This window comes from Astatotilapia calliptera, chromosome 7 (assembly GCF_964374335.1).
Source record: "Astatotilapia calliptera chromosome 7, fAstCal68.1, whole genome shotgun sequence".
NCBI lineage: Eukaryota > Metazoa > Chordata > Actinopteri > Cichliformes > Cichlidae > Astatotilapia > Astatotilapia calliptera.
The window spans coordinates 16877651-16892451 of NC_137428.1; the positions used below are offsets into that span (position 1 = coordinate 16877651).

The 14801-nt window shown below is 42.1% G+C and overlaps 1 protein-coding gene across 3 annotated transcripts in view; it reads left to right on the forward strand.

The window, feature by feature from the left end:
• arhgef28a (Rho guanine nucleotide exchange factor (GEF) 28a) overlaps positions 1-14505 on the forward strand; it is a 67662-nt gene extending 53157 nt beyond the window's left edge. For all 3 annotated transcript variants that reach the window (XM_026173290.2, XM_026173291.2, XM_080303538.1), the window contains 7 exons: positions 136-227; positions 907-1092; positions 2179-2414; positions 3047-3094; positions 3710-4228; positions 5982-6246; positions 11723-14505. In XM_026173290.2, coding sequence (XP_026029075.2) covers positions 136-227; positions 907-1092; positions 2179-2414; positions 3047-3094; positions 3710-4228; positions 5982-6246; positions 11723-11874 — 1498 coding nt within the window. In that variant the 3' untranslated portion in view covers positions 11875-14505. The remainder of the gene's footprint in view (positions 1-135; positions 228-906; positions 1093-2178; positions 2415-3046; positions 3095-3709; positions 4229-5981; positions 6247-11722) is intronic.
• Positions 14506-14801: the final 296 nt, after the last annotated feature.

Sequence of the window (14801 nt, forward strand, 5' to 3'; positions counted from 1 at the left end):
ATAAATAAAACTAAACTGAATTAAATTACAGTTTAAATTGTGGGGAAAAGGAGGATTTTGAGAACTGAATACACAGATTTTATGATGTGTACACATTTGCCTGCCTGACCTGATTTAACTGTCGCTTCTGTTCAGCTGTCCGGAGGACGAAGAGGAATACACAAGTGAATCAGACGAGGAGAAGCGAGCTGCCGAGGCTCGTTTTCAGAAGATCCAAAAGCTACAAGGTATTTTTAACCATTTTGTTTGAGGTGTTTTTCCTATTGACCGTAATTATTTTAAATGTAGATTTATTATAGGGTTGGGTTTTTTTTTCAGTGCTGTTGTTTTGGCTCTGCAGATGCATTTCTCTTAAAATGTTAAAACACTGCAGATGAACTGCCAAAGGTTCTTAACTTGCCCGCTTTTATGCATTTGTCAAAATGATGTTTTGCATCTATTGTAATGGAAAAATGTTACATTGTTGTAACTTTGTTGCACTGAAGCTCTAAAAGATGCTTTAGAGTCTGATGACTTGCACATGTTGGCTCAGCATATTTGTGACTGTTAGATGGACTATTCACTGTTCATTGAGCTGCAAATGAACTGATGCTCACATATTATCAAGAGTAAAAATATTGAGCGTATAGAAGCATTATTAAAGACTGAAGCATCTCTGAATGGTTTCAATTACACCACACTGAGTGTCGTCTCTTGCCTAAATGTTCTAAAATATTTGCAAACACTAATAACAATTAAAGCTTGTTCTGAAGTGCTAAAGTAACAGACTGTTCTGAAGAGTTTCACACATGATTTGGCTACGTTCAGCTTTCATTTAAGAAATGAGCCAAAGCAACTGAGAAAAACTGTAAACATAGTAGCTGTTAACATTTTCCGCTCTTTGAACTACATGAACTCTTGTACCAGAGAGCCTGACGAGCCAGGACCAGCAGATCTGCTCTAGCCTGGCGGAGAAGCTGCAGATCTACACACAGCTCTCTGTTCTGAGTGGGAGGATGGAGGCTTCGCTAGCTGAACCGCGACTGCTGGTGCAGCCACACTCAGAGGAGCTTCTCCAGGCTGCTGCGCTGCTGACCGCTGCGCTGCAAGAAGGTGAAACCTTCACATGCACTGCACACTTCAGCAAACATATTTTCATATCCACAGTGTTCTCAACTTACAGTACTCCTTATAATACTTGTAAAAATCCTAAACAGTTATTGAAAAGCTTTTGTAAAACCCCTTAAATTGAAGCTGAGAGTTTGCACTTGATCATATCTTGATCATTTAATTAAAAAATCTACTGTAGCAATACAGTACAGAGGAAAAATATCCAAAAACATATGTTCCTAATTCCTTTATTTTTGTGTTTTATAAACATAAAGAGCAATACATGCAAAAAGAAGAAACATATTTACACTGTAAGAATAAATCAAAAAATCACAAATATAAGTAAGAGATATAAATAATCTTAGCAAGCTAGCTCTAGCTCTTGGTATATATATTTAAAGGGGTGCAAAAAATGCATGATGCTAAACAGCACGGCAGGCAGCATCTGTTGTTTTAGCTTAATTTCCATGGGATCAAAGTAACGTCTTTGGTGCTAGGTTGAAAGGGATTTTTTTTCTTTTTGTTCCACACACCCTGTAATCCACTACATCAGCAGTCCCCAACCCCCGGGCCTCAGACCGGTACCGGGCCGTGAGTCATTTGGTACCAGGCCGCGGGAGTTGAGGCTCAGGTGTGAAATGTATGGTTTTCAGGGTTTTTATCGGTTTTCAGCGTTATTTTGTTATCGTTTTTATCGTTAACTCGGTTTTCCTGGGTCTTTTCACGTGTGTTATGAATAAATCTTCTTTTTTTCAGTACCGGTGCTAGTTTTATTTTGTTGTATTGATCCGCGACACCTTAAAGGCCGGTCCATGAAAATATTGTCGGGCCATGGTGCAAAAAAGGTTGGGGACCGCTGCACTACATGATGAATAAACCCATTTTAGGAAAATTCATAAAGTATGAGATGCTGGCGCTTTAATTTAACAGAGTTACATGATTTTTAAAAGGCCAATGGCTCCGGCGAGAAAACTTGGATTATGTTCTTACAACAAAATTGAACTGTTGATGGCTTCAGTTGATTCAGTAATGTTGTTACTGATCTTACTAGTTTGAGTTTTACACTTGTCCCGTCTGTTTTTTTTCCAGCTGAGAACCTAAAGGCCATGTTATCGTCCAAGGCTCGTTCACCGTCGAGTCACAGCCAGAACTCTGACACAGACTCCGTGTTTCCTGTCAGCCCTGCCGTACCCGTCGAGCCCTCAGACTCTTTGGAGGTCTCGCCTGAAGACCCTCGGGGCAGCGAGGGGAGCTGGCCTGAGACCTTTGTATTTCAGTCCACAACTGACTTTCAAAAAGACAATCGAGGCGACGTTGACTTGAAGGTACGCAACCTGCTGTTTAAAATGTGTGCTGTGACTTCACCATATAAACAGAGAAGATAAATTAAATTGCTTTTTGAGTTAAATATTGATGCAGATATCAGGAGGCAATGCCTCCCTCGCTGCTGTACTGCAGAGGTAACGTGTTCCCTGCATCTGAGCACGGCTTCTTTCGACGTCTTTACAGATGTGTGGCTCAAGATTGTTGCTTTAATAATTCAGTGCAGTCTATTAGAATTACATTTTGGCCTTAATCTAATGAATCATTGATAAGTTCATAATAAAGGAAGTCCATTTAGTTTCCTGAGGTATTGCAGCATTAAATATTGATATAGGGACTTATTCCAATAACCATGCAACTGCCTTGCTGCTCTTTGCAGCTTTCTGTGGCCTGTGAGGTAAATTACTCTGATAAGAGAGAGTGATAATTTAACCCTAAACAATGTGGTGACATTTCACGCGTGGCCTCCAGGGGGCACAGGTGTTCTGTCAATGCAACTTCAAGCTTAAAGAGGAATGCAGCTTGTAGTTACTTGTGTAGCTAACTAATAGGAAGTGAAATCTTGATGTTCACACATGAAAACTGCGGAAGACCCATTAATCTGCATTTTGTATCTGACTCTGTCTATTAACAGGTGGCTCAGAGTGTCCAAAACCTGACTCAGTTGCTGTACAGTCTGCAGGTGAGCTATTTTTATTTACCCTCCTCACAGCCCTCATCTATATTAGGCCAACAAAGAAATTAAAAGAAAAAGAAACACACCTCCTGTGATCTCAGTATGAACAGATACGTTCTGTATCATAAGCAGGCTCTCATTCGCCTGCGCACTTTAAACAGAAGCATCACTCTGCTGGAGCTCCAGGAGCTCATCTCACTGATCTGTTTTTTGTTTTGTTTTTTCAGTCAGGAGACGTAGCAGGATCTTTTGTTTCACTGTACACACGCTCCTTCTTTGGTGTAAAATTAAAATTTGTGTGAGGACGAGAATGTGGGTGTATTTGCAAATGACGTGTTTGCGCGCTCTTGCCTATCTACTTAGGCTCGAGGATTTGATCACGATGTGATTTCCATATACAAAGTTTCATTTTGGGTATGAGCAGCTGTGGCTTCCTGTCACTAGTTGCTGTGACCTTAATGCATAAAAATTAAAAGTCATCACTTTAGCCTTGATCATGATCTCCGTCACATTTTGCCATTCAAATACGTTGCGAGGAGGCAACACGGTGGTAAAAGTGGCAGTTGATCATTTGCATTTTGATGAACCATGTCGCTTTTGACTTTCCCCTCTCTGTGCTAGGCTGCGGTGACCATCCAGGACAGCTGCTATGAGGTCCAGAGGCTCCTTCTCCAAGAGAGCGGCCGCCCTTCCCCTCGTGCCCAACGGCTGCATCTCCCAAGTGTCCGGGGCAGCGCCCTCCAGGATCAGGAGAAGCAACGTAACCTGGAGAAGCAGAAGGAGGAGGCGGCGGTGGCCCAGCGGCTCCATGACCGCCTGCGCCAGGAGAAGGAACGCTGGGAGCGAGAGTGCCAGGCTAGGAAGAGTCAGCAGGGGGCGCAGGAGAGCATGCTGGAAGAGAGGGAGAGGCAGTGCCAGGTGGCAGCGGAGAGGTTGAGACGTGAACGTGTAGAGCTGGACGAGCAGCTCGAGGAGTACCAGCAGAACCTGGAGAGACTCAGGGAGGGCCAGAGGAGCGTGGAGAGGGAACGAGAGCGCCTGGATGAGCAGCAAAAGCTGCTGCAGTGCTGGAAGCACGGGCCGCAGGACAGCCCTCCAACTGCGAATCCTCACATGTTCATCCCTCTTGATGGACAGCAGGTATTGGGGGAACCAGAAGTGATAGCCCTTTCTTTTACCAGTGAATCTATGAGCCAGTAATGCCCCTCACTGACGCTCGTGACCTCAGTGGGAGCAGATATACAGCATCTATGGAGTATTTCTTGTGCTAAAATCATTAATAAGAAGCTTTTCTCATACAGCCATCAGCCAGGGTTACACTGGCTCACACATTCACACCTAGCAGTCCAATCCCCTCTTGACATATGACCCGCGATAATGAGAGCAATTTCAGCACCATTTGTCTTAGTGCTCCGGCAGCTCTGCTCACCAGTAAACATCTTAATGATTGATGATAATTAAACCACTGCAAATAAAAGCTCTGACAAAAATAATTAAAACCAAAGGCACACGGCCTAAGAAACCAATCAATTGTGACCCAAAGGGGCTTAGATTATCGACACTTTGTTTGAAAAGCACTCCAGCAAAATGTCCCACACAGCTGGAAGGCATGGAGGATAAAGGGTGTGCTGTTCCCCCTGCCCTTTAAGTCCCAATATACCTCACGTGGAACTGCAGCAGTGGTGAAACTAATTTAGCACATACATCTATCTGAACCTCCGCTGGCTTATGGGGCTTGTGTCGCTCTGTTCGGCAGCAGGTGTGACTTGTTCAGAAGACACACAGAGAGCACAGAATGGACGGACAAATGAGCAGGCTCAGGTTTCGATATTCCCTCTGTCCCTCATTAATTTACACACAACCGCCACCCCCACCTTGGTCTTTTCCAGGCTAGACGTGATGAGGCTCTCCTGGCTTTTTGCAGTCTTTATTTATTTCCATTCATCTATTTTAGTCGGTCCAACAAAAGCGTGCCGAGACAGTGCAGGTCCTAATGTTTCCCCCCCACACACACTAATGCTTCAGCCAGAGGCAATGGTTCATAGGGTCAGAGACAGATCAAATGACACACACACACTTTGACTCTTTGGTTGCATCTAATTAGCTGTGCTGCCTGCACTCAGCAGAGGGAAAGGCCATGTTTATGTGAAGATGAGTCCTAATCTGCCCTTAGCCAAACATTAAAGGGTCGCTTCACCCAAATGACAACATGTTCCCTCACTTACCTTTAGTTGATATACTTTTATTTTCATTTTCTCTTAAGTTTTTGCCTTTGCAACAATAAGTGAATCATTTGTGAGGGAGAAAAAAATGTCAGCGAGAGTGTCTTTCCAGAAACAGCTTCTCCATTATTCACATAAATCCACAGAACATACTGTGAGCACTTTTCTTGGAAATGGCTTTCTCTGGAAGAAATTGCCTCTGCAGAAACTTCACAGTGAAGTCTTTATATTATCCACAGAAAGAAATGTTTCAGTACTGCGAGCATCAAAAAATAAAATTTCATTCGCTTTCTTTGTATTGGAGAGAGAGACAGAGAAAGAGATCCGTTTATTGCATGAAGTGAGAAAATGTCATTTCGAGTGACTCACTTTTTGTCTTTTTGTAATTAAAGCTTGAGGAAAGTAGAGATCTTGAAATGGAGGCTTTTCTAGTTGTTGGCAGGTATGTCAAATGTGTTTCCTGGTCTTTTTATGTAAATGCGTGAGTGTATTTCAAAGGTGGATTGTTGACAGATTTCACAGGTGTGAATGCCATCCAGCTGTCAGCATTCATGATTTGTTAATGACCTTATCCTGGAACGAAAATGGGTTTCCTCTTTCTGTTCTCACGGTTCTCGAAGATGATCTTGCTAGTCTGGATCGAGCCCTGACATTTCCTCCCTCTCCCTCAGGACTCGGCATCAAGTCCGTCCAGAGCCCATACCGGTAATGGCTCTGTGTTTGTGAACGAGGCCGCGTTAGCCAGTACCAGCGTCAACAACCGCCATGTGCACCACAGAAGAAATGATGCTAGCACACACAATTGTCTCAACTCCCTGCTGGCCCAATCCAACGGCAGACAGCCTTCTGGAGCTAAGACTCCCCACGGCCAACACTCAGACTCCCAGGGATGGATGATGGGGACTGGATACCTCTACAGCCCTGCAGGAAGGCATGGTAGGAATTACCACAAAGTTCAGTTTCAAAGTTAGAAAGAGAAGACACAAATGCAAATCCAGCTTGGGCCTCATATGTTTTTTAAACTTTTCCAGTCACTTACTTGCTACTATATTAATTTCCAAACAGATCAAAAACTAATGAAGTAATTGGACTGTATGATACACTGAATGTTATTTGCATTCACATTTTGGCTTTCAGTGGTTCTAATTGAGATATACTGATGGTCTCGATTTGGTTTTAGTTTCATGGGATTGCGTCTCTTTTCTGTACACTGGTGTACTTACTCTCCTCTGTCCGTTCAATTCAATTTCATTTATTTAGCAAAAAAAATCACAACAGTCACTGTTATATTCAAAGCTAAAGATACTACAATAGTGGGGAGAAAACCACACGATTCAGACAACCTTCTATGAGCAAATAGTTTGCAACAGTGGGAAGGAAAAACACTCGGTGCCTCACAGGAAGCCCCCAGCAGCCTAGACCTATTGCAGCACAACAAATGGAAAGTGCAGGGTCAACCAACCTTAGCTATAAGCTTTTTAGAAAGGAAAGTTTAAAGGCTTGTCTTAAAATTAGACAGGTTGCCTATCACCTGAATCCAAACTGGGAGCTGCTTCCACAGAAAAGGGGCCTGAAAGCTGAAGGCTCTCCCTCCCATTCTACTTCTTAAATATCCTAGGAACCACAAGTAAGCCTTTAGTCTGAGAGCAAAGGGGATATGGTACTATGAAGCCTTTAAGATAAGATGGGACCTTCCTCTTTGAGGAAGACCTAATGATACTGAGCCCTCAGCTGGCCTCCATCTGAGTCTCTGGTACACTTGTAACAGTGCTGGTTTCAGAGCTTTTGTTTTGCTCAAACAGACCTCTCAAAGTTGAGGCTGGGATATATTTTGACAATTCTCTCAAAAGAGGATCGTATTTTTTATAGCACCAAATAGCTCAATTTCTTATTTCCATTTCTACTACATGTAATAAGAACATGCATTTTAGCACAGTGCTACACATTGCATTTACCTCATGTATTTGAACAGTAGCGTACTGTGTTATCACCCTGTCAACATAAATTAGAAATCTGCGCCCTGTGAGAATGTCAACAAACCTTCTGCTTGCACTGGTTTCACCCATGCATGCGAGAGCCTACTGTACACACAAACACGCCGCGCTCTCAAGGCCGTATCCACGGTGAGGCCTTGCCTGTCCTCCCACCACCTCCACCTGCAGCAGTATTGAGTCCCCCAAACTCCACCCCACCCCACAATGCTCGAGCCTGCCAAAGGAAAAAGAAAATCAATGCTTTCTCTATCTATCGAGTGGCCGGGGAGACAACAGCGTGTGAATCACAGTCTGCAGGCGATGGCTGACTGATTGGGGCATCGATCTGAAAGAAATCTTTGCAAAACTCATTATAGCATGGCTTGTCATCGCATCAGGTGAAAAGGGGGCGGCGTGAGCGTGCGGGGGGTGGGGAGGAATGAGAGATGCAGTCACAGATTAATCAGGTTGCGCTCTGGAGGTGTCGGCTACAATCCCATGTTTGCCCGTCTCCATTTCTAATCCATTCATCAGCGTGCTCGCCCCGATGCTCTCAGCAGGCGGGGAAAATTACAGTTTACATTCGGCCTGTCTCCCTGAGCCCTCGTAAAAACCGGGTCAGCGCAGCCTAATGTGGTGTTCCCGCTATTGTTTACCAGCTTACAGCAGGCAGCACAATCTCTTTGCCATTGATCAGCTTATTAACCTTTCCTCATTATTGAGCACACGCAATGCCCCAGTGAAACCTGAGTCACTTGTTAACAAGCCCGGGGTGGATGTCTGCCTGCAGTCTACAGTGCAGGGTGTGCTCCAGCTGATGTGTAACCACAAGGCTCTTCAGTGGGTCCCTTGAGGGTCTTCTCAACAGTTAATAAAAGACCAAATCGCCACACATGTTTTTGTGTCTTAGGTGCAGTCTTATATTTTAAGAGCTCGATCTCATTCTGGGTCACAAGCTGCCTGGTATGTGGAGGAACCTGGTATCTCCATTCTTCTTTTTTTCGTGTGAAAAGAAAAGGAATCTCTTTCAGATGCAAATGATCCATTGTGCTGTCAGTCACAGGGATCAAAATATGATCTCTCTTCTCATCCTCACCTGTGCATGTGACTATTTCTTCTTGTGCATACGACACACACACACACACACACACACCTTTTTTAATTCAGTGGATTTCAATAATTCGTTCTGGTTCAGTGTAATCTTGGAGAACCAGTTGGATGGATTTTTTTACGCTGACGCTTCATCTGATGAGTCGTATCAGGTTTTTGTTGTTCACCTTTTTACACAAAAGACGAGAGCTCTGTGAGGAGGTTGAGGAAGAAAAGAAAGGTGAAGCCGCTTCACTTTACGGCACGCTGACGAATTCAAACCCTGTGCAAAGTGCTGCAGGAGGCAAAAAACCTGCTTTGTGACTTTGTGCTCAAGCATCGCAGTGGACAGTAGCTTTTGAATAGATCATTTTTCTGTGAATCTGCCACACACTTAGAAAACAGTGGACATAACACAATACAAATAATAATGCAACACATAACTTAGGAATGTTTTTTTTTCTTGCAAAGGTGCAAACTTAATAAAACCTCCCTTCATCAAGACATTTTACTGCTTCCTTTATAACACTGGTTGTGTACAATTTATTTGTGGAAAGGTGTCCAAGTGTTGTGTATCATTAAAAATTCCTTGGCATTCAATAAAAAAGCTTCTTTGTACACTGTGAGCCTATATAACACAACGATCACGGCACATTATTCATTCATCATTAGTTCCCTAATAAACGGTATCGTTTTTTTGACACCAGCGTGTTGTTGTTGTCAGTCCAAGTGCTCACAAAACTAAAAGACTGAAATAAAAAGAATGAATTGAGTTGTCTCTGCTTAAGGCCAGCAGCTCCAGGCTGGTTAGATTTAACTAGCTTAACGCAGCCACTTCTTCAATCAAACCCATCGAGCCCATCTACAGAGAGCCCGTTCACTTCCTTTTATTTCATTGTGCTGAGGCCAGCTAAAGTTAATCTGAGCCCTAATTCTGTTTAAGTTTGCTTTTATTTATTGTCAGAATTTAAATGAAAAAGTAACATTCTATTGTTTTTGTTTTTTTGCTCATTTTTTATACATAGAAAATGATATCCCCTACAGAAAGCTAGAAATCTGTAAATGCTTCAGTCACACGGGGAAAACAGTAGTTGGAGACATATATTTAAAGCAACTGCAACAATACGGCAATAGAACAACAAGCTATGCTTGATGGAGTCAGTCTGCAGTTAGTCTGCTATGAGTGTGCAACCGAATTGGGTCAGATTGGCAATTAAATGAAATCTCTTTGTGATAATATGTCGATTATGTGTGAACAATTTCTTGAAAACTGCAGTTTATCTGTTGTCTTCTGCACAAAAAATCATATTAACAACTGGTCACTTTGAGGTTACTTTATTTGTATTTGTAGGTAGATTTGATCTGCAGACGTCAGTCATCCATCCTCACATGCACACTCTTAATACAACAGACAACCGAAAAGCATTCAGCAAAATTCAGAGTCCAACCAGAACCTCGTAGATTTCAATCAGGAATTCAGAATTGCCTCCACCAATAACGACGTATTTGCTGCAGGACATTGATTAAACTGTAAAATCAGACATACTTGATTTTATATACGAATGTAACCAGAATACAACCTGTTAGTAATCAAGTCAAGTCCACTATTGTGTTGGCAGTCTGCCTGCATTTATGATTTGAACGGCAACCTTCAGCAACCTGTCTGCAGTCAGTCTGAGTTGGATGGTGATTGTTTGGGATGCAAGTACCCGCAATCAGTTTCTGAAAGCAACAAAGTTCGTTGCAATTCTCAGTCAACCATCGACTTTTCGTAGACACAAGGAGGTCAGCGTGCTGTTTTTACTCTAGTGTGACTGAGCCATAATTGGTCAATAAAGGATTTATTACAGCACATACTCTCTTGGTCGTGGCTGCTTCCAAACAATAATTATGCCAGACATTGGGAGCATCGTTAAATTAAAAATAAAACGGTGACAATCACCGGGTGGCTGGTGTTAGAAAATCATTGCTGATTTGAATTTGATCAGGAACTTGGGAGAGTGCGAGCTCTTCCCTGATTGTAAATCATCTGGTTAAACTGTCAGCACCAATTTTGCATTTGGTTTATGTATGCAAATCAAAAAAATACATACACTTCAAAAATAGATTCATCTCTTGTTGTGCTGCATTTTATTTCATGCTGTGAACTAAAATGCGATGCTAAGTTGTTAAAGTGGATACTTCTCTTTTGTACACTACTTTCTGCAGAGCGAGCACTTGTTTCTGTAGTGTTTGATTTTTGACGAGTCAAACATCAGGAATTTTGGGCTTTCTGACCATTACGAGTACACCAACTCTTAAAGTACTTCATGTATCCATAGTTGATAATGTGAACACACTTCTGCACTCAAAATAGTGAGTTTAAGTATGACACACAGCAGTAGTGTAGTATTTACCTTTCACTGCTGTAGACAGAAAATAAAACAACCCTGTGCCACGCTTTAACAGCCTTGTGTTTATTGCAATTTAAATATTTAACAGCATGCATGTCACATTATCACTCAATCTTAATATTTCATGGATGAAACTCAAAGAAAGAGATTTGGTATTTTTATCTTTACATCTCATCTAGTGGAGGCCTGGCCTGTGTGTTGGCTAACAGAGCTACTCTGACAGACTCTTATATAATTAATCAAACAGACACTTTCCTACAGGGACACAATGAGGCAATTTATAGTTCACGCCATCTGTTACCATGACAGCACACCTGCCCTAATGCTAGACAGCACATGGAGGGAAAAGAATGCAAGCGTAGCAGAGACAAGTGATAGTTACCACCTACAAAAGCATAGCCTCTTTAAGAGCTAATTGCATCTGAATAATAATGATACTAATCCTTGAAAAAGATTATGAGAACAGCAACTACAGGCTGGTCAGGGTTATAGTATTTTGCTGTGAGAGTACTTCAGCATAACCATATGCTTGCCAACTCGTAGGTGTTAGCAGTTTCATTTGTCATTTCTGGTCCCTTGTCTCCTCCTCTCTTTTTGTCCGCCATCGCTTGCGAGGAGGCTGATGTCATCGAAGCCTGACAATTGATCGTGTTGAGAAAGCTGCTGATAAAAGTGACACGCCTGAGCTGAGGGGGTGTGATGCATAGCTTGAAATTCTCTTCTTTCCCCATTTTCAGACACGGTGCAGGAGGGAGCAGCAGGCTCAGCAGCGCCTAGTCTGTATGCTGTTAGTGATTACATAAGGGGGCTAAGCAATTAGACCGAGCTCATTAAACACGTGGCTACGTGTCTCATACTGTCAGATACTTGATCAGTGGTGAATAAATAATGTCTCATTGTTCAATTTCAGTAATTGTATTTCTCCTACAAATGGTGTGTTTTTTTGTGCCCACTCAGATCACAGCTACAATGGGGAGACCTGGTCACTAACAGCAAGTGGAACTGACCCGTATCCGGTGCGCCGGCATCCCGGTGACCCTCAGCTGGTTTCCCTGGAGACCGACAGTGGAGGGGAGGAGGGCAGGGAGGAAACTATTGTGTACCTATGAACGTTGGTGCATTTCAAACTCTAAAAAAACACCCGGTGAAAGACATTCACGATCAGCATCAGTACTGGACTGTGCCGCCTTAAGAAAGCATTTCTGTTTTTTTACATTTGTTTTTCGGCATGCTTGTTTTCTACCATTGAAAGGTTATTTTGGTCTTTTTTTGTAAACAGTTTCTGGCAACATTGAGAGAGAAACAGACTCTGTCTCACTTGTCATGCACCTTAGCTCAAAACACCACTGAGTGTTCAGTGTTCCTTGTTTTCTGTCTTCTTCTTCTGTGTCTGTGTGTCTGTGTATATATCTGGCCATATATTGACTGTCAAATCCCCTGCAGCCTTTTTCCCCTTCTCTGCTTTTTACCGTCTCTCCCTTTTCTCAGGTCCTGCATATCTCACCCCTCCAGCGCTATATTTATTATTGTTCCCACTGAGTGAGAGAAAAGCATATACTCCATATCAGTGAAACATCAGCCTGGATCTCTCAGGTGGGCGATTGTTTTCCCTTGGAGTAAACTGTCCCTGTTTCATTCATCAGACAGGTCCTGTTTATTTACCAGCTAAAGAGCAATGGGGAGCACAGATCATTAGAAATGAGAGATGAGAGCCGACAACATCAGTCCCACGTTTTGCAGTCTTGCCGTCTCATTTATTTCCTTTTATCTGAAGCATGTTTTTCTTGTTTAAAAAATAAGCCCAGTTATGGTCTTAGTGGGGATGTTGCAGCTGGGCTAATCTGTCAGTTTTATCAGGGAGTAGAAATGAGAAATAAGCTTTCGAGCACTTGAGTATTATTTCCTGCAATACACAAAAGCACACTCGCTCAAACCGCCTTAAGTCCTGAAGTCAAAATTTAGCCTGGCTCTTTGGATTGTCCAACTGTCCATCAGAAATGAAATGAAATGTCCTAAAAGCTGTTGGATATATTTCCATAACATTTTCTAAAGACATTTGTGATCCTGCTTGACACTTGGCTGGAACGTCTTGACATATATTGATGGGATTGTCATGACCTTTGGTACAAACGTTAATGATCTCCACAGGAAAAAATGCCACCGTAATTGAGCCTTTAGCATTTCGTCTAGTGTCATGTTCAGGTCAAACATTTAAAAGTGGCAACAGACTTCAGCACCCGCTGTCACACCCATCACATCATCTAACTGGGGAGAGGAACCACTCACTAATGGCTCAGTCACACTAGAGTAAAGAAACTGCTCTAGTAAAAATAAAATTGCATCCTACTTGTGACTAAAGTGATAATTGGATTGATTTCTTTCCTTTTTTTTGTGTGCATTCAGCGACTAATTGGAAGTAGTTAGCTTGACCAACTGGTGCAACACCTTCAACCTCTGGGTGACGACTTTTTATTGCAAGAAGATTGCACAGGTCACCTGGTAAGGCATACCTGTCTCCAAACAGTCACAAGCTTGGATTGAAATCACTCAGACACATTTGTCAAGGGTTGCAAATAACTGGCACCTAATTTATAAACACAGACAAGTTGCCAACAAATTGGAATCAGTCCGAGTCAGTCTGTGCCAATAAGTGAAATTCGTCTTGTCTTTTGCAATATGTACTCGAACTGGTTGCCAACTGGTTGTAGTCTAGTTATTCGTCTACATAAAAGCAAGGTTGATTTTAAGTGCCTGTGTCCTTTTCAGTGAAATTGCTGTCATGTAGTAACTACTACATTCCTGTTTTAAATCTATGGCTGCACTCTGAATGTAAGTAGCTAATGTTCATTGCACATATTCGAATAATTTCAGTCATGCAACTATGTCCGACCACAGTTATTCCTTGCCTGATTAGTGCATTGTAATGGGGAAAGTGCTTACTGCTTTTTAGTCCAGATTTAGTACCAGTGGCAGGAAGAACTGCATAGTTACAGTGATATTTTTTGGCAGCAAGCCTAAACACTGTCATTTCATAGCCATTACAATGTGCTTCTTTCATAAAACCAAATGTCCCTTTAATTTTGCAAATGCTACAGTTTTGAACAGTTCCTGTAAACAAAATGACCTAACGGGTCTCTCTTTGTACTTAGTGCTGATTTAGTAATATTAGTGTGCTAAGACCCTAAACTAAGACTGAGGAACCATTGAACTACAGTGCTTAAAGCTCAGCATCATAAATATGTTTGCTCAGTTTAGCTGTCTTTCTTTGCTTGCTTCATAGGGTGAAAAATGTCCTAATATAAATATCCTCCCAAGTGCCCAGAACAATAAGAAGTTGCCTTATTGATGCTCTTGTGCTCTGTGCTGAACTATTACAATGCAGCTAGCATTTACATATTGCTTCTCCTGACGATTTTTTATTTTTTTTTTGTATCAAATGTGCCAATGCTTTAGGTGTCTCCTAGTGTTTGTACAGGCACTATAACATGAATCTTGTTTGGTTTCTGTTGTAGTGTAATCAGACCACAAGGCAGTGGAGTATTTTGAAGTTTTGACTTAATACCATGTACATAACTTATGTGCTTTTATTTATTTATTAAAAAAAAGTCATGTTTTACTGTGCGGTGTGAAGGGTTCTATTGCACAAAGACGTGAACGTGTGTAACCAGGTCTATTTTCTTGTTTTGAGCTCATGTTTTGTACATTCTTGACTTTACTGATAAAATTGCATTTAAAAAGAATTTCCCGCGGTGCTTTGTTTTTCTTGAGGTTTGTTTGATGGGGCTACATGATGGGGTTTATTACACTGAAACAGCAAAATAGCTGAATCATAAACAGAGAGCTCAGCATGGGTGACAATAACACTTCAGTTTTTATGTCCTTGGTCTCCTTGTGCAGTGTCTCCAACAGTGTAAACAGATGTGTGATTGAGCTTCCCGTTCAGCTGCCAGCAGTGACAGGTGGCAGACCAGGTGCGTGAAAGTCAATGATTTCCTATGTGAGCGCACTGCTGAATTGCAATCATAAAATCCGCTCC